Source organism: Balaenoptera musculus, chromosome 15, assembly GCF_009873245.2.
Source record: "Balaenoptera musculus isolate JJ_BM4_2016_0621 chromosome 15, mBalMus1.pri.v3, whole genome shotgun sequence".
NCBI lineage: Eukaryota > Metazoa > Chordata > Mammalia > Artiodactyla > Balaenopteridae > Balaenoptera > Balaenoptera musculus.
In genome coordinates, this window is record NC_045799.1 from 73,551,860 (window position 1) to 73,576,742 (window position 24,883).

General features: G+C 38.8%; 1 protein-coding gene and 1 pseudogene across 7 annotated transcripts in view; both read left to right on the forward strand.

The window, feature by feature from the left end:
• Window positions 1-24,883, forward strand: part of RABGEF1 (RAB guanine nucleotide exchange factor 1) — a 90,026-nt gene that overhangs the window by 59,805 nt on the left and 5,338 nt on the right. For 5 of the 7 annotated variants that reach the window (XM_036824196.1, XM_036824194.1, XM_036824199.1 and 2 more), the window contains 4 exons: window positions 8,976-9,145; window positions 17,842-17,923; window positions 18,812-18,944; window positions 20,251-20,342. In XM_036824196.1, coding sequence (XP_036680091.1) covers window positions 8,976-9,145; window positions 17,842-17,923; window positions 18,812-18,944; window positions 20,251-20,342 — 477 coding nt within the window. The remainder of the gene's footprint in view (window positions 1-8,975; window positions 9,146-17,841; window positions 17,924-18,811; window positions 18,945-20,250; window positions 20,343-24,883) is intronic. The other 2 variants (XM_036824195.1, XM_036824200.1) reach the window with 1 other exon arrangement.
• LOC118880551 lies at window positions 11,827-17,329 on the forward strand (annotated as a pseudogene).

Consider the following 24,883-nt stretch of genomic DNA (forward strand, 5'->3'; position numbering starts at 1 on the left):
ACAATCTTGCAGATTTTCTGTAAATTTGAAGTTATTTCAAAATAAGATTTAAAAAACAAAACTATAATCCTCTTACATTCAGTGCTATCCCAAGACCCGAACTTCAGATGTTAATTAAGTTGAAGCATAGTGTTAATTACATCATTTGAAGAATTACTAATGAATTGCTACTTTAATCACGAGGGCCTCTTTGGTACTTAGATGAAACTGAAGTAACGATTCCCCCGGTTGAATTTGGAACCGGTTTTACAGCTGTGCCTGCTGTCGCAGTCAGTTCTCAGCTAACTCAGCTCCATGGCCTTTTCTTGTCTACTCCAGAAAGTTTTTTATCTTGTAAAATCATCTTTTATCATGTTTTGAATATAATGTATTTGGAACATGATCAGCTTCTGACTTTCATTGATAAGGACAATGAGAAATTTTTTCCCTGAACCAAGTACGTGGTTTCTTTTATTTTACAATACCAACTGGATATCCAGCAAGTCAGTCCTGTTCTGACCCTAACTACGCAGAGTCAGCACAGAGTCCATAGGTTAAGGGCTGGACCCCACAAGACTGCCCCCACCTCAGATGCCAGTTGCAATCCCCAGGAGTGGGGACACCCGTACTTCTGACCGACCAGCTGTAAATCAGGGGTTCCCACAACCTTCTCCTTAGGTTTGATAATTTGTTAGAACGACTCACAGAACTCAGGAAGACAGTTTGTTTATGCTTATGGGTTTATTAAAGAATACAACTCAGGAACAGCCACATGGAAGAGAGATGCATAGGGCAAGGTAGGGGAGGGGGGCACCAAGCTTCCATGCCCTCTGGGCATTTGCTCCCAGCACCTCGATGCGTTCATCAATGTGGAAGCTCCCCAAACCTTGTCATATAAGGGTTTTTATGGAGGTTTCATTTTGTAGGCATGGCTGATCAAATCATTGGCCATTGGTGATCAAAAATATCCATCCCTGGGCCAAAAACCTAATATATATTTTTTTTATTATACTACAGACTATCTGCCTTTTAGTCCATATTATACATCTATGGTCAAAACAGCTGAAAAAGTCAGAAGAACTATAATATTCTACTGAACTGTCCTTATTCTATTTGGATAATCTGAGAAACGTGGGATTTTCAGTAAATTTTTTTAACATTGAGATACAAAATATGTTTTTAGTACTAAAATGGTGTTAATCATCTTTACTACATGATCATGCTCTATTTTGATATTGACATTTTTGGGTTGTGTTTACTCTTTCACAGCTATCCTTCAAATAGCCTTTTTGTTGAAGATTTTGCTTTTATAAATTTATTTATTTACTTTTGGCTGCGTTGGATCCTTGTTGCTGCACGTGGGCTTTCTCTAGTTGCGGCGAGAGGGGGCTACTCTTTGCACAACTGCGAACGGTGCGCGGGCTTCTCATTGCAGTGGCTTCTCTAGGCGCGTGGGCTTCAGTGGTTGTGGCATGCGGACTCAGTAGTTATGGCTCGTGGGCTCTAGAGCGCAGGCTCAGTAGTTGTGGTGCACGGGCGTAGTTGCTCTGCGGCATGTGGGATCTTCCCGGACCAGGGCTCGAACCCCTGTCCCCTGCATTGGCAGGTGGATTCTTAACCACTGCACCACCAGGGAAGCCTCTTGAAGATTTTGCTTTTATAGGTTTACTTTATTGAAGATTTAATTCGATTTAATATGTCATCTGGCTTGCAGACAGCCTTACGTAGTAGGTGCTCAGTTGATACTCGTTGCTTAATTTAAACAGGAATAAATATGCTGTAATGATAGGAGGGAATTATGGTGTGACTGTGAAGAACTTGGGCTTGGGAGTCAAACAGATCTGGATTTAAGTCCCAGCTTTTCTTCTTAACCTGTGTAACATGTCTCACGTAAATTACTTAACCTCTAACCTCATTATATTCATGTGTAAAGTGATAATTCCACCTACCTAACAAAAAAATTTTATTGGTGTGTACATTTATTATTTCATATGGTTTCAGGAATATAACAAAATTGTTAAGGGTTGATGAGAATGTGGAGTAAAGCACAGTGTCTGCCATGTAGAAAATTGTCATTGAATGATAGCTTAAACATTATCATTATAATTCAAGAGCACATTTTGTTCTGCTGGCAAGACTTTTTAAAACAGTGTTTGGATTGGAAAATGGAAAGCTTGATAATCATAACAGACTGGCTATACTTGAAATACAAGCTTTGCTTCTATATTAAAAACACAGGGCTATTTAGACTACTTATATTTAATGAAATGTTTGATAAGATGGAGCTTAAACCTACCATTTTGCTCTGTTTTCTATTTATCCCATCTGGATATAATTCTTTCTCTCCTCTTTTCTTGCCTTCTTTTTGTGTTTTGTGTGTGTTTTTTTTTTATAAATTTATTTATTTATTTTTGGCTGTGTTGGGTCTTCGTTGCTGCGTGCAGGCTTTCCTGTAGTTGCGGAGAGCGGGGGCTACTCTTCGTTGCGGTGTGCAGGCTTCTCATTGCGGTGGCTTCTTTTGTTGTGGAGCACAGGCTCTAGGCGCGTGGGCTCAGTAGTTGTGGCTCACAGGCTCTAGGGCACAGGCTCAGTAGTTGTGGTGCATGGTCTTAGTTGCTCCGCGGCATGTGGGATCTTCCCGGACCAGGGCTTGAACCCGTGTCCCCTGCATTGGCAGGTGGATTCTTAACCACTGCGCCACCAGGGAAGCCCTTAAGTAAATTTTTGAATGAGAAAATGTCTTTTATAGTTGCCCACATATTTGCCATTGCTGATACTCTTTGTTTGTGGCTAGTAGGAAAAATGAATTATTTCCTGTCATGTGTGCTCAGGAGATTGTTCTGCCCACTCCTTTACCCAGTTGTGGGTTGTTTCCTCACGTGCATGTGCAGTACTCAGTCAGAGATTCAAGGGAACCCCTCTGCAGTTATCTGGAGTTTTTTCTTTACAGCCCATCCTCTATGTGTTTTGCCACGCAAACTTTGGCCTTCTTGAGCTCTAAATATTGTTTCCCCAATTCAGCAAGTCTGCTAGTCTCTGTTTGAGTTGCCTCTCCCTGTGCCAAGGCCTAAAAACTCTACCTGCAGTGAGCTGAGGCACTTGTAGGATTTACCATGTTTGTCCCCTTCTCTCAGGGGTTACTCTCCCCGTTGCCTGTTGGCCTGTGTCTGAAAACCATTTTTTCATATGTTTTGTCTGATTTTTCTAGTTGTTAAGGCAGTAGGGTAAACCTAATCCCTGTTGTTCCATCACGACTAGGAGTGGAATTTATCAGATTGAGTGAAAGATTAAATTCCAAGTATTAAAGAATTTTTTCTAATTGTACAGGGTGTCAAATATAATTTTAGGTTTTCCATATTGATAAAAAAATGTTTCAGAAAAGATGTGCCAGTTTTTGTTTTGAGTTAAATTGTGCCTTATTTGCTTAAAAAAAAAAAAGTAGTACATCCAAATGGCTCAAAAATAAAAGGTATATATGGTCCCTCACCCGTCTAGTTCCCAGCCACTACCACCATTCTTCCCCCATATTCAGACAACTTTTGTTGCTAGTTTGTGTATCATTCTTTGCTTTTGTTTTCATTTATAAACACATTTGTTCTTATCCCAATCCTCCTATTTTACATAAAAGCACACTACGCATACCCTGCTTTTTTAGCTTAGCAATATATTTAAGAACTCTTTCCTTATCCGTACATAAAAAGGATACTTTTAAAATTTAAGCTACGTAATATTCCACTTTATGGATAAGCCAAAGTTTATTTAGTCCCTTCATAGTGGCCATTTATGCCATCTTCAGACCTCTGCTTTTACAAGTACTAAAATGAGTAGCCTTGTACATATTTCATTTTTGTACATGTGCAGTTATGTCAGAGGAAAATTTCTCAGAATGCAATTGTTGGGTCATAGGATAAATGTATTTTTAATTTTGATGATATTGCCAATTGCATTCCATTGCAGGTATATCATTTTACATTCCCACCTCCATAATATAAGTGCCTTTTCCCCTATATCCTCATCAACATCAAACTTCAGATTTTTGTCGACTTGTTAATTTTTAAAATGGCATCTAATAATAGTTTGTTTTCTTTGTCTTTTTTTTTTTAATCTTATTGGAGTATAATTACTTTACAATGTGTTAGTTTCTGCCATACAACAATACTAGTAGGTTTAATTGCACATTGTTACCGTGTGTGAGATTGAGTATATCCTATGCTTAAGATCCATCTATGTTTCCCTTCTGTGCAGTGTTAGTATTATTCACGCATTTTTCAATTGAACCGTTTGATTTTTCTTCTCTGTATTTATAGGAGTCCTTGTATATTAGGGAGAGCAGCCCTTTGTGATGTAGCTTACAGACATTTTTTCCAGTTTGTTGTCTGACTTTTGACAGTATTTTTAGCCATACATATAGGGTGTTTTATGTGCCCTTCTTCTCTTCTTCATGTTTCTTTTAATATGATGAATTCTTTTAGGGCGTCTACATTTTTTTTCATAACTTAAAAAAATTTTTTTCTTTAATTTTATTTAATTAATTAATTTATTTATTCATTCATTCGGCTGCGCCAGGTCTTAGTTGTGGCACTCGGGATCTTTTAGTTGCGGCACTCAGGATCTTTTAGTTGCGGCATGCAGAATCTTCATTTGTGGCATGCGGGCTCTTAGTTGCGACATGTGGGATCTAGTTCCCTGATCAGGGATCGAACCTGAGCCCCCTGCATTGGGAGCATGGGTTTAACCACTGGACCACCAGGGAAGTCCCAGGGCTTCTCCATTCTGCATCATAGTTAGGAAGCACCTGATACTTTAGAAGATAGGCAAATATGTGATTTGGAAAGATAACTATAAAGTGCAATTTTGATCTGCTAACTACTTAATATCAATATGCAGTTTAGAGGGGAAAAGGGGGTTTTTTGTTTGTTTATTTTTTCATATTCTTGTCCATTACGGTTTATTACAGGATATTGAATTTCGTTCCCTGTGCTATACATTATATCCTTGTTGTTTATTTTTATATATGGTAGTTTGTATCTGCTAATCCCAAACTCCCACTTCATCCCTCCCTCACCCTCTCCCCCCTTTGGTAACCATAAGTTTGTTTTCCATGTCTGTGAGTCTGTTTCTGTTTGGTAAATAAGCTTATTTGTGTCATATTTTAGGTTCCACATATAAGTGATATCATATGGTATTTGTCTTACTCTTTCTGACTTACTTCACTTAGTATAATAATCTCTAGGTCCATCCATGTTGCTGCAAATGGCATTCTTTCTTTCTTTTTCATGGCTGAATAGTATTCCATTGTGTATATACACCACTTCTTTATCCACTCATCTGTTTGATGGACATTTAGGTTGCTTCCATGTCTTGGCTATTGTACATAGTGCTGCTGTGAACATTGTGGTGCATGTATCTTTTTGAATTACAGTTTTGTCTGGATATATGCCCAGGAGTGGGATTGCTGGATCATATGGCAACTCTATTTTTAGTTTCTGGAGGAACCTCCATACTGTTTTCCATAGTGGCTGCACGAATTTACATTTCCACCAACAGTGTAGGAGGGTTCCCTTTTCTCCACACCCTCTCCAGCATTTGTTATTTGTAGACTTTTTAATTGAATTTTTTTTTTTTTTTGGCTGCACAGTGCTGCATGCAGGATCTTAGTTTCCTGACCAGGGATTGAACCTGTGCTCCCTGCAGTGGAAGCATGGAATCCTAACCACAGGACTGCCAGGGAATTCCTGTAGACTTTTTAATGATGGCCATTCTGACCAGTGTGAGGTGGTACCTCATTGTAGTTTTGATTTGCATTTCTCTAATAATTAGCAATGGTGAGCATCTTTTCATGTGCCTTTTGGCCATCTGTTTGTCTTCTTTGGAGAAATGTCTGTTTAGGTCTTTTCCCCATTTTTTGATTGGGGTTGTTTGTTTTTTGTTACTGAGTTGTATGAGCTGTTTGTATATTTTGGAAATTAAGCTCTTGTCAGTTGCTTTGTTTGCAAATATTTTCTCCCAGTCCGTAGGTTGTCATTTTGTGCCTTTTGGTTTCCTTTGCTGTGCAAAATATTATGGGTTTGATTAGGTTCCATTTGTTTATTTTTGCTTTTATTTCTATTGCCTTGGGAGACTGACCCAGGAAAACATGGGTGCGATTTATGTCAGAGAATGTTTTCCCTATGTTCTCTTCTAGGAGTTTTATGGTGTCATGTCTTACACTTAAGTCTTAAAGCCATTTTGAGTTATTTTTGTGTCTGGTGTGAGAATGTGTTCTAACTTCATGATTTGCGTGTAGCTGTCCAGCTTTCCCAACACCACTTGCTGAAGAGACTATCTTTTCTCCATTGTATATTCTTGCCTCCTTTGTCTTTGTTTTGTTTTTTGTGTGTGTGTGTGTGTGTTTGTTTTTGTTTTGTTTGTTTTGTGGCTGCACTGCTTGGCATGTGGGATCTTAGTTCCCTAACCAGGGATTGAACCCGCACCCCCTGCAGTGGAAGCGTGAAGTCTTAACCACTGAACCACCAGGGAAGTCCCTCTTGCCTCCTTTGTCGAAGATTAATTGACTGTAGGTGTGTGGGTTTATTTCTGGGCTCTCTATTCTGTGCCATTGATCCATATGTCTGTTTTTGTGCCCGTACCACACTGTTTTGATTACTGTAGCTTTGTAGTATTGTCTGAAGTCTCAGAGGGTTATGCCTCAGCTTTGTTCTTTTTACTTAGGATTGCTTTGGCAATTCTGGGTCTTTTATAGTTCCATATAAATTTTAGGATTTTTATTCTAGTTCTGTGAAAAATGTCTTGGATAATTTGATAGGGATCACATTAACTCTGTAGATTGCTTTGGGTAGTATGGCCATTTTAACAATATTAATTCTTCCAATCCAAGAGCATGGGATGTCTTTCCATTTATTTGAATTATCTTCAGTTTTCTTTATCAGTGTTTTATAGTTCTCAGCATGTAAGTCTTTTACTTCCTTGGTCAGGTTTATGCCTAAGTTTTCTTTTTTTTTATGTGATTTTAAAGGGTTTTGTTTGTTTGTTTTTACTTTTCTGATATTTCATTGTTAGTGTAAAGAAATGCAACAGATTCCTTTATGTTAATCCTGTATCCTGCTACCATGCTGAATTTGTTTATCAGTTCTAGTAGTTTTTGTGTGGAGTCTTCAGGGTTTTCTGTGTATAGTATTATGTCGTCTGCATATAATGACAATTTTACCTCTTTCAGTTTGGGTACCTTTTATTTCTTTTTCTTGTCTGATTTCTGTGGCTAGGACTTCCAATACTATGTTGAATAGAAGTGGTAAGAATGGGTATCCTTGTCTTGTTACAGATTTTAGCAGGAAGGCTTTCAGCATTTCACCGTTGAGTATTATGTTGGTTGTGGGTTTGTCATAAATAGCTTTATTATGTTGAGATATGTTGCCTGTATAGCCATTTTGGTAAAAGTTTTTATTGTGAATAGATGTTGAATTTTATCAAATGCTTTTTCTGCATCTGTTGAGATGATCATGTGGTTTTGTCTTTTCTTTTGTTGATGTGGTGTATCACATTGATTTGTGTACGTTGGAAAAAGGTTTTTTTTGAAGTGAGAGGTGGAATCTTTAGTTTGACCTATGTAGTTAAGGTATATTTTTACATGATCTGTGTGTGTTTGTCTCACTTGAATAAACCAGTCACTCTAATAGGGGTAATGCTTTTATTATCTTAAAACTTTATTGCCACTACATCATTAAAATGTATTTCAGATACTAAAGTTCAAAAAATAAGATTGTAAGAAATTACTCTGAAACAGATTCACAGACATAGGAACAAACTTACGGTTACCAAAGGAGAAAGGGGGTAAGGGAGGAATAAATTAGGAGTTTGGGATTAGCAGATACAAACTATTGTATATAAAATAAACAACAAGGTCCTACTGTATAGCACAGGGAACTATATTCAATATCCTGTAATAAACCATAATGGAAAAGAATATGAAAAAGAATATATTTATATGTATATATAACTGAATCACTTTGCTGTACACAAGAAACTAACACAGCATTGTAAATCAACTATACTTCAGTTAAAAAAAAAGAAATTGCTCTGAGAAAGCATGTAATAGGTTGATTTTAAATTTTAATACCTACAAAAGGTACTTTTTCTTCCTAATTATCTTTTTTTGTGTGTGTATAGAAAAGGATCATGGGTATATGAGATACTTTAATTCCTTTCAGGTATTGCATTAGAGAGCACAATTCAAAATCAGGAGGCTTAGAAGGTGATCAGAGACCAAGTGATATTTCATGTTTTCTGAGAGCACTTACCCTATTACAACACCCTTATCTCTGTGTGTAAAGGTCTTATTTTCCTTTCAGTGTATTTATTTGAAGAGGGCAAAGAGTTGTGTGGCCAACTGATTAGACAGTTTTTTTTTTTTGCTTCTCTTGCCTCTGCTCTGTCATGGTCACTGTGCTACTTGGGATGCATACTTTCACTTTGAGCAGTATGACTTGAAGTTTGAATGGTGGGTAAATAATTGTTCATCTCCACATAAATAAATTAGCCTTTGCCTTTTTGGCAAATCAAGTGGATTTGGGAAGGTTGTCTAGCATAAGTCATCTATAATTTTTGTGCTTCTACTGATTGTTATTTTATATGTTGACTGGTTTTGTAAATTCATGCAGTCTTTGAGAGAGTTGTTCAAGATAGCAGTGCCATTTCAGTGTTAATGATTAAATATATAGATCAAAGCATGACATATTTTGGCTAAGAAGATACTGATAGAGCACCTTTATTTGAATAGGAGTATCTTGTAGATATGCAGTTTTATCTAATTGTACTTCCTACTCATAAAATAGATTTAGCTTACTTTAAGGAAAATCCAAATATTTAAACATAAAATAATTTAAATTCAAGTTTAACTTTGATTTAGCATAATTTAAATAATCTTAAATTAGATACTGAAAGTAATTCCATGCATGGCTCTTCTGTGTAATGAAACTTACTATGTTTAATTTTCCCAGCAGAAATTCAGGAACCAAAAGCTCCCAGTCCTTCTATAAACCGGCAAACCAGCATTGAAACGGATAGAGTGTCTAAAGAGTTCATAGAATTTCTCAAGACCTTCCACAAGACAGGCCAAGAAATCTATAAGCAGACGAAGCTGTTTTTGGAAGCAATGCATTACAAAAGGGTAGGTTGAGAACCACTTAGAAACATAGAGTTTTGGTTTTAGGAAAGGTCTCAGAGATAATGTAGTGCAACTTTGTCACTTTACAACTGAGAAAATAAAGAACCAGAAATGTTAAGTGACTTACCTGAGAAATGTCACTGAACCAAGTTAAACACGCCTCCCAGGCTAATACTTTTCCTCTGCAACTTAATGGTGTTTGGATCATCTTCGCATGGAACGTCTGGCATCAGAGCTACTTGTGTTGTGTACTTTAGTAATAAGCCTTCCTAACTTGTCGCCTTGTAAATAGTGTAAACTGCCAAGAGAGCCATAGTAGACCTTGAACTCTAAGTAACAATCATTAGACCAATAGTAGTCATTTTAGGTTTTTTTAGTTTTGTATTGATTTTTAATTTTCCTCTCCTTGCTCAGGTAGAGAAGGGAAAGCTAAAATTTAAACATTGAAAGGGACCTTAGCAACTAAGTTACCGTCCCTTTATTTTACAGGTGGGGAAGTTGAGAGCCAGAGAGGATAAGTGACTTGTCCAAGGTCACTTGGATAACACCTTGTGTCTTCCACACATGTGTCTTTGACCTGTACTTTCTAACCCATAATTTCAACAATGAACCACTCTTGCCCACATCTTTTTCCTCTTCATTCCTATTTTCTCCAGTCCTAGTGTATGCCCAGTGGTGAGCAACCTTTTTACCACATATGGGTCAAGTCTAGAAAATTAAGTATTTTCAGAATTGCATTAAATTTTTTTCAGCCATTTTGTCTTTATCAGGAAGCATTTAATGTCTCTACTGAGTTTTTTTTTTTTTTAATTTCCTCATTCCCAGAAGACATCTCTTTTGGCTGAAATTTCATTCAGCACCTACATAATCCACACACATTGCAGTATTGCAATGTAACGCTTGACTTTTCAACAAATGTTGTTTGCTAAGACTCTTTGGAAGCTGAAGGGTTTATTTTTTTACTCTTTTTTCTTTTTGATTAATCTCATTAGCTACTTAATAGTCCCTTGTAGTCCCTTTTCACATTCTTTAAGAGATATTTCTATTACACACGAGACAGGCAGTGACATGATTAACACAGAATTCATTTATGTTGAACATACAGTTGTCATCAGCTACTTTTTTCTTCTTCGAAGTCACCACAGCAAGAATTTAAATTTTATTGAGAAAATGGGAAGGTGGGGGAGGGAGTGGGGTGCTAAGAAGAAGCTAAAGAAGAATTTACAAGGTTTAGTTTTTTAAACTTATTATTGTTACATATTTAGTTTACATAACTAGAATTTAAGAATCTCACTGTGAGAACCAAGCTTCAAATAGGTTTAAGAGTGGCCATGGACTCAAGGTTGTATATGGTCGCCAGTGAAATGAAGAATGTCTAGATTTCTTTGTCATTTGGATGAAAAACTGTATGTGCCCAGGGTAATTTTAAAGCATTATATAGACCCAGCTAGATGTTCACCTTTCCCATCATAACTTGGAAACCATATTTTCTAACTTAATGAGCTCCCTGACTTGGTAAAAAAATTTTTTCCACAAATTTATTCATATGAAAATATTTTCGAAACACACAGACCACAGTTAAATCAAAGTAAATAAGACTCCTAGAGAAACTGTTTTGCTGCCCAAACTGTTTAAATCCTGCCCTTGCTAATTGTTGATAAATCCCTCACATACATTTTCCCCTGTTCTGAAAGTGTAGCTTGCCCCATTTTTAAAAGTATAACCTTTGTAACCCTCTGCTACCTCAAAATTTAGACCCTTTAATTTATTGGATATTGCCTTAAAGCTTTTTAATAAATGAACTTTCTGGGTTTTTCAATGCTGTTTTTAAAACACGATTTCTTTATTAGTAGTAGTTCAAATATGCTCTTTTTCCTTGCGAAGGAAGCGGTCAAGCACAATATTAAGACCTTTTGCTGATTTCAGTGTTCTTTTCCCAGCCATTCATTCTGTAAAAGTCTGGTATTGATTATATTATATACTTAAAGTTTTTCTGATATTAATTCTCCTGAAAAACTGTTTTCTAAACCTGAATGAGGAGAAAGAAAATATAATAATTTAAAATATGGCTAGATCTTCTCTTCCCCAAAATAAGTAAAAAGATAGGTGTTCTCCTATATTTTAAAATAGCTTTACAATTCTAAACCATATGTGTGTGCAAGGAGTAGTTTGCCCTGCTATGTAATTACTGTTAGGAGAGCAGAAGCATGTATTCAAAACAAAGAAACTTTAATCAACAAAGTAGGCTTTAATTATGGTAAGAAAATCAGGGGGTTGGGGGAAGTAACCCAGGACCTAATGGTTCGGGGTTAATTTTTTTTTTTTTTTTTTTTTTTGTTGTTGTTGTTGTTGTTGTTTTTTTTAATTAATTAATTAATTTATTTTTGGCTGTGTTGGGTCTTCGTTTCTGTGTGAGGGCTTTCTCTAGTTGCGGCGAGCGGGGGCCACTCTTCATCGCGGTGCGCGGGCCTCTCACTATCGCGGCCTCTCTTGTTGCGGAGCACAGGCTCCAGACACGCAGGCTCAGTAATTGTGGCTCACGGGCCCAGCTGCTCCGCGGCATGTGGGATCCTCCCAGACCAGGGCTCGAACCCGTGTCCCCTGCATTGGCAGGCAGATTCTCAACCACTGCGCCACCAGGGAAGCCCGGTTCGGGGTTAATTTTAAAATTAGAGGCATTAAGGGTGAGAAGTGAGGCAGCGGGACAATGGGAAAACATCTGAGGTGATGGAATGTGTACATCATAAGAAAGAAAACTAGGTAAAAGATTGAGTTGATAACTATGTTAAAAGTAATGAATGAAGAAAAATAATCAAGAACATGTCATACAAGGCAGCCTTGATGGCTCAGTGGGTGAGGCTGGTGCGATATAGTCTCCCAGCTTTGACATTGTTTCTCAGGCCCTTTCCTATTGTGCACAGCTGCAAAACAAAAGAACAGTGGCCAGGATGGAAGAGGATGTGGGTCAAAGTGGACCAGAAGAGAGATACTCCTTCTGCAGAGAAGATCCTCATGGATAGGAAGGTCAAGCTAGAAGAGCAGCTGGAAGAGACCATGGGAAATGGTTTTCAGAGCTTCTGCAAGGGCTTGTGAGAGGCTGCAGACATTTTGGAGAAGGCAACACAGTGAAGAAGTAAAAGACGATAACCCTCACCTGAAGAGCCTCTATGAGGGCCTCGTAAGGACTAAAGTCCACATTCAGAAGGTGTTCATGAAGCATGGCTTACTTAACTTGAACCAGTTATGGTTCAGATCTAGCCAAGTTTTGACTCTTACAGGCGTGAGACCTTGTTCCACGTGCTGGTTGAGGGGAAGGAACCGGGCTCAGTGGTGCTAGTGTGGGGTACAACTGCACGGGCACACCCAAAGGCCCACCCTGCTGCGGGTGGTGAAAGAAATGTAGCAGCCTCCTGAAGAGATTTTTTAAAACTAGCTGCTATACTCCTTGAAAGCCTGGTTCACTTTACTCATCTATGAGTACTTTTGATCTTTTCCTAAACCTTGTTGGAAAACTCAAGTAACCAATGGCTAAACACACAATTGCATTAAGGAGCTCTAATTCGGGAGTCTGTTCACTGATTTTTAGGACTACATGTTTAGTAATGTCACGTACTTGCAGAAGAGGCCAACAGGACACTATTGGGCCTCTAGAGTGTCATGAATAACGCTGTATCTGCTCGAACTCTGGTAACATCAGAGTGTTTTAAATGAATGCAGCGTCTTTGGGAATTCTGCAGTTTGGCTACCTGACTGCACCAACTGCACTGATTCTTCTGCATCTCACTGTAAAATGAGAGTTACTGGAACACTTAGCCCCCTACACATTTCATTCATTGAAGGAAAGGCACAAGTTTAAACATTTCTGTTGCTGAAAAATGATATGATGATGTTTATACAGAGCATATTTGAGTTCATTTGTAATTTGTAACTATCTAGCTCCTGAAAGTGATAGACTGCAGGCTCTTCCTTAGAGATATGAAATGAACATACGTACCTTAACACTTCTTACCACCTTCATTTTGCCAATAATTGAATTTGACAAAAATCAATTACTTTTGCTCTGTTTTGTTCATCTAAAGGTAGAAATGTTTCAATCTGTATTCAACTAGCTACATGACTAGCTACATTCCCTGATAAGGTGGACTATCTTAAAATCTGAGGACTGCATGGTTGTTGTACTTTAAATGTTAATGTTTAATTTTAAGTTTTATTTAGGAGGAGTAAAGCCCTAATATGTTTAGTTTCCTAAAAAGAATTATTGAAGGCAGCAGAAAGTAAAAAAAAAAAAAAAAAAAAAAAATGAACATTAAAGTTAAAACCTAAATAGATCAAACAGTTAACTGTAGTACAAAAGAAAATTAATCCGGAAAACAGATCATGGAGATCCAGTTTTTAAAGATGAAATACACAGCAAACGTAATTAAGGAAATAGTCAAAGATTTTCAAAATGGGGGTGGAAAAAAAGAAAAAAGATTTCAGCCAGACAGTTAAGAAAGAATACAGAGAACCTCTCGGAATATTGAAAGGAATATACCCACTTGTCAAACTTTTACACTACAAAGAAAAAGTTTTTTAGGAAAAAAAATAAAGTGGCTTTACACAGACATTATAGAAAAGATGATCCCAGGCATTGGCTAGAGAATACTTAAAGAAAAGCGTTCATTTACACTGCTAGACGGTGTTTTTTCTTAGAAAACTATGAAAAAACCTTTAAAAGAATTTACCAGCACAAACCTGCAATCATATCACTTAGCTCCTTTGGCAAGAACTTTGAAGGATCTGAGAGGTACTCTCCTTGCAAGTTAAAAGTTAGCCTGCCATAGTTTCATGGATATAGGCAGAAGACACAAGCCTCCTGGGTCAGAAAAAAAAGAGGCCAGTTTATTGCAGCACTAGCAGTAACGAGAGTATATCAGCATTTGTACCAATTCCCTACGTATCAGTTTCCACAGGGCAGTGCAAAGAAGACCAGGTAATGCCTGCACATGCAGTAAGTTATGATAGAGAAGAGGATCTTTTATAGGGCCATGAGCTTGCCTGACCTTTGCCCCAGAGGGAAACATTATTATACTAGACAGTAAACAATCTACCCTTTTCACTTAAGGGAGGCTCTACCTCTGTCTTCCAGGCCTGTCTGCTATACAGCTATCCTTGAAAAGGGTGCAGAACAAAGGCAGTCAGTGTCTCTCCTCACAAGATGTGTAGAAATAGGAGAGGTCTATGTAGAATTGTCTCCCCACATCTTTACAATATTATAAAGGGTGGAACAATAGTACATGGCCACTTTCATTCTTTCTTTCATTCAACTAGTGTTGAGCACTGTGCCTGGCTCTGTTGTAGGCACCAAGGATGCGGTAGTGAACAGTGCCCTCATGGAGCTGGCATTTTAGTGGAGGAGATAGACAATAAACTAATTTATGATATATAACAGTGGTAAGTCCTCCAAATAATCTAAAGCAGGAAAAGAGGACAGAGTGGCAAGGGAGTTCACATTACGAATTAAACACTGTACTGAAGTGTAAATCTGTGCAAGAGAAATAGAAATATAAAAAGGAGTTTTCTGAATTGTAACAAAATTAGTGATTGTGTGGAACTGGTGTAGGAATAGGTGATCCATTGCCACCTGTAAAACAGGCCATTTAGGCCTTTAAAAGGAGGTCACGGTTTCTGGTTAGAAGTAAGTACTAGTAATAATCACAAGAATGAAGTGTGTTCTTAGTGTTACGATTTGGTGCAAATGAAAGGTAGCCATGTGTAAGCTACCTAAGTAGATAATCCATTGCAGAAAGTACTGAATTATGTGCATTCAGTCTTCCTGTTTAACCTGAATGCCCTCTGAGAATTTTAATATTTTTTATATTATTGTCTTGTACAGTGGCTGGCAAGTCTATTAACCATGTAGTAAATGTTTTTAAAATGGATAGAAATATCATTTTCCAGAAATTGGGGAAAAATAATCTTACCAGAAAATCCGAGGGAGAACAGAATACTAATAGAGGTATAAATTTAGCAACATGGGTGAGATAAATCCACAAAATTTAGTTATAGTACAAGATGCCAGAGATAAAAAGCTAAAGAGCCTAGCACATTTTTTTAAAAATAGCAATTTTTAAAGACAATAGCAATAAAAAGATTAAATATTAAATAATAACTTAATCTAATATAGAAAGTTAGAGGCTCATTCAAAGAATTAAAAGACTGTTTCTGGATTTTATCTTGGATTTAGCTGAGGAAGTATAATATCCTGGATCTAGCTGAGGAAAACAAAAAGATAAATTTACAAGTACTTTGCAGGTCAATATGAACACTTAAAATATTAAATCACAATGTTACACTGTTTATTCTAGAAAAAGAAGGAAGCAGGGGTTTGTGAGGGAAGGTTTCTAAATGTAGCAGACTTCAAAATATACTAAACTGAAAGTTACCACAACTAGATATGATTTTCATATATATATATATATATATATATTCAATATGTAGAGAGATAGAGAAGAGAAAGAGAGCAGTGAAATAAACTAGGGATTCCAGAAATAAATTCAGTTTCTCAGGAGCAAATTATATGAGAATTGGAAAACAAAGGGGAACAGGATTGCTTTTTACTAATTGCCGCTGAAAAAGGGAAGTTTGTATGCAGATTATTTAAGGTCTGTTTTTCATACTATGAACCTTACATGCCAGCCAAATAAAAGAGCTAAGCAGGAAAAAACTTAGAAGAAAGCAGATTAAGATTTGTTTCACCTACAGAGAGGAGCTAAATTCAGCTGTTGAAGAATTGTTCTTAATGACCAGAGAAAGGTATAACGGTATTAAAAAAACATTCAGGCAGTAACAAGTGTGCAGTCAAGGTGGTCACAGAGCGCTCTGAGTGCCGTGAGGCCTGCAAAGTTATTTTGACCGAAGGAATGGAGGGCACCTTCTTAGAGGAGGCAAGATGTGGACTGAGCCTTCAAGGAGATAACTGTGGAACTTCCTTGGGCAGCTGTTGGAGGATTGGAGAGGAGTAAAAGTCATCTGGACAGAGAATAATTTCACAGTGTTAGAGAGGCGGGAAAACTAAATGCAGATTCTCAACAATAGGTAACCTGGCAAGGTAAGTGGGGACCAGATCATAAGATAAGACGATCAGTTGAGAAGAGAAAGATCAAACATGGGGAGAGCAGCTGAACTCCAGGTGAGAGATAATGAGGACCCAAACCAGGGAAGGATTGACGGGAGAGACACTGTGAAGGCAGATAGGCAAGGTTTGGTCACTGTCCCTCACCCCAAGGCATCTTTTCTAAGGTAGCCAAAGCATCAGGGTCTGCGTGCTTCATCAGGGCTTTATTGGCCCGTGTCATTGGCCTGTGCAGAGGTGGTCTGTGAGATGCAGTCCTGTGGAATTTGTCTTGGGCGGTATTCATGCCCATCTGTGATGAAATCTTTATGAGAACCCTTGGAGAAATTCCTGATTTTGGTGTCAGAATTTCACCTGAAGAATTAGTTTGCTTTTACATTTTGGACACTCAGTTATGTGACTCTTCTCATCTTAGTGATGATTGCTAGAAAGTTTAGTTAGAGACAAATTTATGGGCTGACTTTTTGCTAACTTCTGTATCTTCAAGGAATACATTTTTGTGTTATCTTTCCTGGCTCTACTTTCTGTTTCTGTTTCTCTCCGTGTTTTGTTTTGTTTATCATTTTCTAGCTTATTGCGCTGAACTGTGTTTATCTTTTATATAGACTTCAGATATTCTTTGGAAGAAAGTATATGTGAATATATATATTTGTGTTACACGTATAAAATCAGTAAAACCAAATAAAAATGATAAAGCCCAGTGTTAGAGGGGCTGTGGAGAAACAAGCACACCTATGTAGCTAATGACTGTACTTGGAGTTTCTGAGGGTTATATATCTAGCAATGGATATTTAGAGCTGTAAAGTTGTCCAGACTTATTAAGCTGTTAATGCCGCTTTTGAAAATGAATCACAAAGAAATAACCTAAAAGAAACAGTCTTCGCATAGTTGTTTATAGCTGCAATATGTAATTAGTGAAAAAAGGGAAAGAACCCTAATACACAGTGATAGAAGTGGTTAAATAAATCGGTTAATATAATGGAATATTATAAAGCCGTCAGATAGTTAAGTAGATTAGATAAATCAAAATATACAGGGGCTTCCCTGGTGGCGCAGTGGTTGAGAGTCTGCCTGCCAATACAGGGGACACGGGTTCGAGCCCTGGTCTGGGAGGATCCCACATGCCGCAGAGCGACTAGGCCCGTGAGCCACAATTACTGAGCCTGCACGTCTGGAGCCTGTGCTCCGCAACAAGAGAGGCCACGATGGTGAGAGGCCCGCGCACCGCGATGAAGAGTGGCCCCCACTTGCCGCAACTGGAGAAAGCCCTGGCACAGAAACGAAGACCCAACGCAGCCAAAAATAAATAAATAAATAAATAATTGTAAAAAAAAAGGTACATAAACATGCAAATTATCAAAATATGCATTGTACCCATATAAGAATGTGTATATACAGCAAAAAGAAGTGAGAGGTCATGGAATGTTGTAAATAATATTAATGGACAGGCTTTTCTCCCCTGCAGCATTAATTTAATTTGTAAGTACTTTTGAGATTAGTTCAAGGAGTGGGTTTTGTAAAATTTAGAGCTTTCCTCGTGATCTTTCTTCAGCTACTAAGCAGACTCTTTGTCCCTTTGTTTCAGGATTTCAGCATTGAGGAGCAGTCAGAGTGTACTCAGGATTTTTACCAGAATGTGGCTGAGAGAATGCAGACTCGTGGGAAAGGTGATACCTTGTTGGCCTGCCTTTGAGGGATTGCTGGTAGTCGCATAGGGCCTGCTGCTGAGTCTCTTAGCAGTTTCCCTCTTTCTCAAAAGCCTTGGTTGGTTTGCCTGCTCTGTTCTGTAAATTACTCCACTGACATTCAGGTAGCTGGTGTTATACTAGCAGTGTCTTTGAATACCACCATGTATATCATTCCAAGATAATTAAGCAATTGGATAATTTCTTGAGCAATGTTTAATAATTTCATTAGGGGTAGGGACAGATTAAAACCCCTTGGGAGGCTTCTAAATGAAACCCCCATCTTGGAATTGCCATCTTGGTGAGTCATTATTCATGACCATGTATTCCTCGTGTGAGTTGGGGCAGGAAAGAAATTGCGAACCACTGGCCATGCTTTAGGTTTTTAGGGATTCTTGAATTTGACTTGCATTGATGTAGATTTTAGGGTGTACTTAGCGTACATGTATATCTGAGAAATCTGCCCTATATGTATACCTCAGAGCAACCCCTAAGGTTTCATAGGAAACCTCAGAAAAATGAAAGGGTGAGTCTTGCCAGCATTCATCAGTCTTGGGAATTTCATGTGCTTTTCCGATGTAGCAGTAGGGAATGACCCATGCTGAGGTCTGCCCACTTGGCAGGGTGTACAGCTGTTAGGTCCCGCCAAACAGCTTAAGTTAGAAGTAGGGATTCTATAAAAGGCAGCCCCAAAAGTTGAGGTAATTTTTTAAAGGGTACTTTTTAATGTAACATCTTATACTTTTGTTTCTGAGTATATTTAATGTATTTCTGGTAAATTAGTTTTCTGCTACATTGAAAGTACTGTGAAAACATACTCTTAATTTTAAATGTTCATCCTTCATTCAAATATCCATTGGGGTATTTCAGTGCCTCCGGAAAGAGTTGAGAAGATAATGGATCAGATTGAAAAGTACATCATGACTCGTCTCTATAAATATGTGTTCTGTCCAGAAACTACTGATGATGAGAAGAAAGATCTCGCTATTCAAAAAAGGATCAGGTAGCTGATTGTTCTGCTTTTTCTTGTTATATTTACTACCTCCTGTTGGAAGAACACATTGCAGGAAAACAGGACACTTGAGTTTCAAACCTTCAGAGCAAGTAACAGCTTAGGTACCTGCCATCCTTAGCATATAAACTCCTTTGTGGCGTCAGAAAGAAAAGGAATGTGGTAAATTGACAGGATGAAAAGGCTCAAGTCACCATCTTGCTTATTCATTTGAATCCAGGCAGCTTTAGATAAGAATCATGTTTGATATGTGAGACTGTTTACATCTCCAAAATCTACAAGGAACCGGAGGAAATTTCATTGTTTTCTCATTTCACTGCACTAACTACCTTGTCAGGCAGGAAGCTGTGAGTATCCCTATCAAGGCAGTGTGTGTCGTTTTTCCTCATTCCTACCACGGATTTTTACCAGAATGTGACATTCTGATTTGATTCAGCCATTCCTCCAGTCGCATCTTTCCTCTACCACTGGGTTGCTAACACTTTGCAAAGCACCCACTCTTCCATGGCCAGAAGAGTGAGCCCCAGTGCTCTGCATTCCAATGGCAGCAAAACACTGAGGAAAGAGGCCATCTACATGTGGGAACAGGGCCAAGCCTGAGCATGATGAGGTGCTTCTGGAGGAGAGGGGCCTAGCAATCGCAAATGGGGTTCCCAGACAGCGGGGCTGGTAGTTGGTAGCTTTGGACTTGATGGTGTCTCACCAGAAGTGAGGAGTTGATCTTGGGAAGATGGAAGGCAGAGCCAGAAGTAACTAGGTGGGCTTTGGACTGAGGTGCAGGGTGAGAGTGTTAGTCAAGCAAGTGGTGAGGGTCAGCAGCAGAATCTCTGGAGCAAAGGTACCATGTGGCCAGGAACCTCAGTGATTCAGGCAGAAGTGACACATGCTTGTTGACCTCTTGCTCAGGCTCTGGTGTGCCTCAGAAGTCGAGGGCAGAGCCGAAAAGGCAGCAGTTAGGACAGAGAGCAGCAGAGTCTTCTCAGACCCTCATTCTCCAGTATCAGGTGCTTTGCAGTCATAGGGTAATCTCATTTCAACTGGTAAAATTGTCTTCTGCTTCCTTGTGATAAGTGCAGAAGAGAAGCCTCGTTTTAGGATTCCAGTTACTTCGGCCCATCAGCTGAGCTCCTAGTATGTGCGTGCGCCTAGGATTGCCTGGTTAGTCAGCGGTGCCCCATCCCCATTCCCTTAACTGAGGAAATGGCAAGATAATTGCTTACAGTCCATCCTTGGAACTTGTTTTCACTGTCTCCCTCTCTCTCTCTCTCTCTCTCTCTCTCTCTCTCTCTCTTGGTAGAGCCCTGCACTGGGTTACACCTCAGATGCTTTGTGTCCCTGTTAATGAAGAAATTCCAGAAGTGTCTGATATGGTGGTGAAAGCAATTACAGGTCAGTGAAACAGAGCTTTTATATTTGGATGCTTTTCCCTTGAAGTTAGCATTTGGCTTTATAAATCTATACTTATTTCAGTGAGTAAAAAGACAGTGTTCCTAAAGTACTTTTAAAATACAAACTGCCAAAGCTATGTTGGAATGTGGTAAAAGTGATTTAAGAGTGTTAGTTTTATGAATTTGAAGCATGCAGATTGGCAGGTAAACCACTTTCCCCCTTCATTTTCCATGACTTATTTCTTGAGCATTGAACTAAAGTCAAATACAGCTAGGGTAAATTTCTTAAAACCAGTTGCATTTATATATTCAAAATAATTTTGAGAGGTGGACTTGGTGAGGTAGGGTCATCCCCAAGCTAGAGCTATATATTAAAATGATGCCTCTAGGGACTTCCCTGGTGGCGCAGTGGTTAAGACTCTGGCCTCCCAATGCAGGGGGCCCAGGTTCGATCCCTGGTCGGGGAACTAGATGCCACATGCATGCTGCAGCTAAGAGTTCGCATGCCACAACTAAGGAGCCCTCAAGCCGCCACTAAGGAGCCCATGTGCCGCAACTAAGACCCGGCACAACTAAATAAATAAAATAAAATAAAATATATATATATATATATATTTTTAAAGAAATCTAAGAAATCTTTGTTTATGACAAGATCATAAAGTTTAAAAAAAAAATGATGCCTCTAATTGGTTCATCAGAGATGTGCTTTGAATTACTTTTCTGGTTTGTTCAAGAAGTAAATGAAGTGCCCGAAATCGATGTGGCTCTGACATTCTGGACAGGTCCAGGCATCTAATAAGGCTTCTGTTTCTTATTCATAAGAATAATCCAGCAGAAGTGCAATACAAAAGTTTAAAAAAAAGAAAACAAAAAAACAAAAAAAAAACCTCCTAATGGAGAAGACATCCAACTTGCCCAACTTCTTAATTAAGGAGAAGAGTTGGAAAGACTTGCTGCTTTAGAGACTGTTAATGAAATCCTGCTGGGAAGGAGAGCGGGCCAGCTGATGTTAGCCGTGCTGGAGGCGCGCCATTAAGTAGGCTCCGCTGGTTTTCAGAACCAGAGACTCAAGTTACGGGAAGAAATGGGGGTTTGCTTAACATACTCTCAGGGTTGGAAGGGAGGTGAGGCTGTCACAGAAACTTAGCTTCAAGGCCCCTTTAGGGACTGAATTATCTCTGGTTAACATGATTCTTCCACTTTCTCAGGTTCTGCTTCTCTTTGTACGTCTTTGCATTTCAGCTCTCATTAAGAAATGAATTATTTTCTGTATTTCCCTGTGTAGGGTTTAATTGGCCTCACTAAATACTGTCCACTTTGTTGTTCAGAGCTTTTCTTCTAGGCTACTCATGGGTCCCATGAATGACTACTTTGGGTCAAGACCCACCTCCAACCCCACCTTTTGCTCAGGGAACATCCATAAGAGATCAGAGATGAAGCCTGAAACTTGTACTTAAGTTTTCCCCAAAAAATGGTTCTAAAGAACCTAGGGGCAGGACAGGAATAAAGACACAGACGTAAAGAATGGACTTGAGGACACGGGGAGGGGGAAGGGTAAGCTGGGATGAAGTGAGAGAGTAGCACTGACATGTATACACTACCAAATGTAAAATAGATAGTTAGTGGGAAGCAGCTGCATAGCACAGGGAGATCAGCTCCGTGCTTTGTGACCCCTCTAGGTGGTCACAAAGCATGGAGGGTGGGAGGGAGATAGGGAGGGGGGGTGGGAGACGCAAGAGGAAGGAGATATGGGGATATATGTACACATATAGCTGATTCACTTTGTTGTACAGCAGAAACTAACACACCATTGTAAAGCAACTATACTCCAATAAGGATGTTAAAAAAAAGAATTTGAGAGGTGGAACTTTTCTCTTGAGGCATCTAAGATGGTGTTTCAAGAGATCTTTTGATAGTAAAAATACAGCCACAAAATTTTAAAAGCCTTCTTACTCTCTCATCTTAGCCCCCTCTTCTTGCCAGTCCAAGTGCAGACACATTCTGTCTCTGAGGACCAAAGTTTATATGATCACTTTCCTCCTACTCTAAACTTGTCAGCCTTAGAAAGGACAGTCTGTAACAACGGTCTTAAATATGGAGATAATCAGTGAAATTTCTCCAAATTGTCCTGTGTGCTACTAATCAGGACTGTCAGTTTTGTTTATAAATACACTGAGCTGAGGCCTTTGCCATTTCTGTTGACCTCTGTCTTCTAGTGGGTAGAACCCCCGGATGCTACTAAATATCCTGCAGTGCACAGGACAGTCCACTACAACAGAATTATCCAGCCCAGATGTCAGTAGTGCCCAGGTTGACTGACCTAGAAGTACAGCCTACTTCGTTTTCAAAGCCCCATTAAAGATAAGCCTGGACATCTGCTAAGATAGAGTACCCACACTCAACCCTGTCTTTCCTACTAATTAAAAGCCCTGAACAGAAGGTGCAAAGCAGTATCTGAGGACTCTGAAAAGTAAATAATAGCAGGTAGATTGGGAAGGGAAGGTCATTACTAGAGGAACAACTAATACAGTGGTGAGTTTCCTGTTATGTTTACTTTTCTTTCCATGTCTCCTAGTTTAGACTTCAGCGCAGTGCAAATCATGGAACTGCTCATTGGGGTGGGCGATCCAAAAACAAAAAGAAACTTCTCTCAGACTAAAGGATACTTAGGAAGGGTGGTGTTCACTACAAGATGAAGAGTGTGGGAGAAATCCCTTGGGTTTTCCCCTTTATTCTCCTTCCTTTTCCTTCTTTTCTCTTCCTTTTTACACTACTGGCCCTGCTCCTTGGCAGTGGCAGCTACACATGCATCCAGATAAAAAGTACAGATAGGCCTCGGAGATACTGCGGGTTCGGTTCCCGACCACTGCAATAAAGCAAATATCGCAATAAAGTGAGTCACACGAATTTTTTGGTTTCCCAGTGCATAAAATAAAAGTTAGGTTTACACTATACTGTAGTCTGTTCAGTGTGCAATAGCATTATGTCTTAAAAAACAATATACATACCTTAATTAAAAAATACTTTATTGCTAAAAATGCCAAAGCAGTTACTATGATAACATCAAAGATCATAGATCATGATAGCAAATATAATAGTAATGAAAAGGTTCGAAATATGCAAGAATTACCAAAATGTGACACAGAGACATGAAGTGAGCAAATGCTGTTGGAAAAATGGTGCTGAGAGGCGTGCTTGACGCAGGTTGCCACAAACCTTCAATCTGTAAAAAAACACAATATCTGTGAAGCGCAATAACATGACGTATGCCTGTAATTCACATTTCATTCATTTTAAAACTTAAAGAATAAAGATTAATGAGAAAATGGTGAAATGTTTGAAATAGAGAATGAAAACCAACAGTAAAAGGCAGAAGGCTAAATAGGGTGAAAATGGTATAAAAAATATGCATTTCCCCAGATCTTTTTGGTAATAAGTTCTATTTAAATAGAAAAAGAAAAAGAAATAGACTGAGACATAGTAACAATAATTACAGCCCAGAATTAAAAGATTAAAGGAACTAAACAATAAAACAAACAAAAATTGTATCATTCATACAGTAGACAGGTAAGTGGGGGAATAGAGATATTAATAAGTTACAATAAGGCCTCTGCACTGTCCCGTGTTCCTGTCCCACACACATTAGTCTTCCATGGCTGGTGGTCCTGTGAGGGTTTCCCCAGGTAGCTGACCTCGGGGATGAGAGCTAAGAGCAGAAAGAACTCTGGCGTGCACCACCATCCCACGTAAATCTGCGACTTACATTCCTGCTAATGGCAAGCAATTGGTGTCAAATTAAGCTGCCTCAGCTCTTTTCTTTCGTGATGTTCTGGACTGCGACAGACGTGTCCGTCTCAGAGGCACGCACCTGCCCTCCTCTTGTGTTGTGCTGACGGTGCTGAGTTTGTACTTGATCATTCCTCATGGCCTCCTAGACTTTGTGACAAAGAATGAACTTATAAGAGCCCACCATTTGGACTTAATGGTAGTTAAGGGCACTGAAATAATTTTTTTCTGAGAGAAATAAAATATTGTTTATGAGGTTAAGTGTATACCCATGCTCATCCTCTCTGCTAACCAGCAGGTTATAAGTGTCATAAAGGTGTTGTAGATATTCGTTGCTAGTGGAGATTTACATGCCGCGAGGACTGGCCTCCATGGACCTCCATGTGATGGATTTCAGCTGCTTGCACTTTGATATCCAGTACAGAGATGCCTTGTATCAATATAATAGCCACATTTCTAAAAAGCATTATGTAAATGAGGCCTTCTAAACTGCGTTTTACAATGTATTAAGAGGAAAAAAAACAGTAAAGAGACTCTGCTTATTTCTCTGTGGAGCTCATAAACACTTTACCATCATGATTAAAAGAATGGGCTTTAGAGTCAGATAGACTTGGCTTCAAATCCCCCCTATGTCCCTTTTCATTGTATGATCTTGGGCAAATCACTGAACCTTTCTGAACCTCAGTTCCCTTAATAATAATAGTGCACATGCATAATCTGGGGATGGAGAGAAATACGCTTGTAGAGCACAGTGAG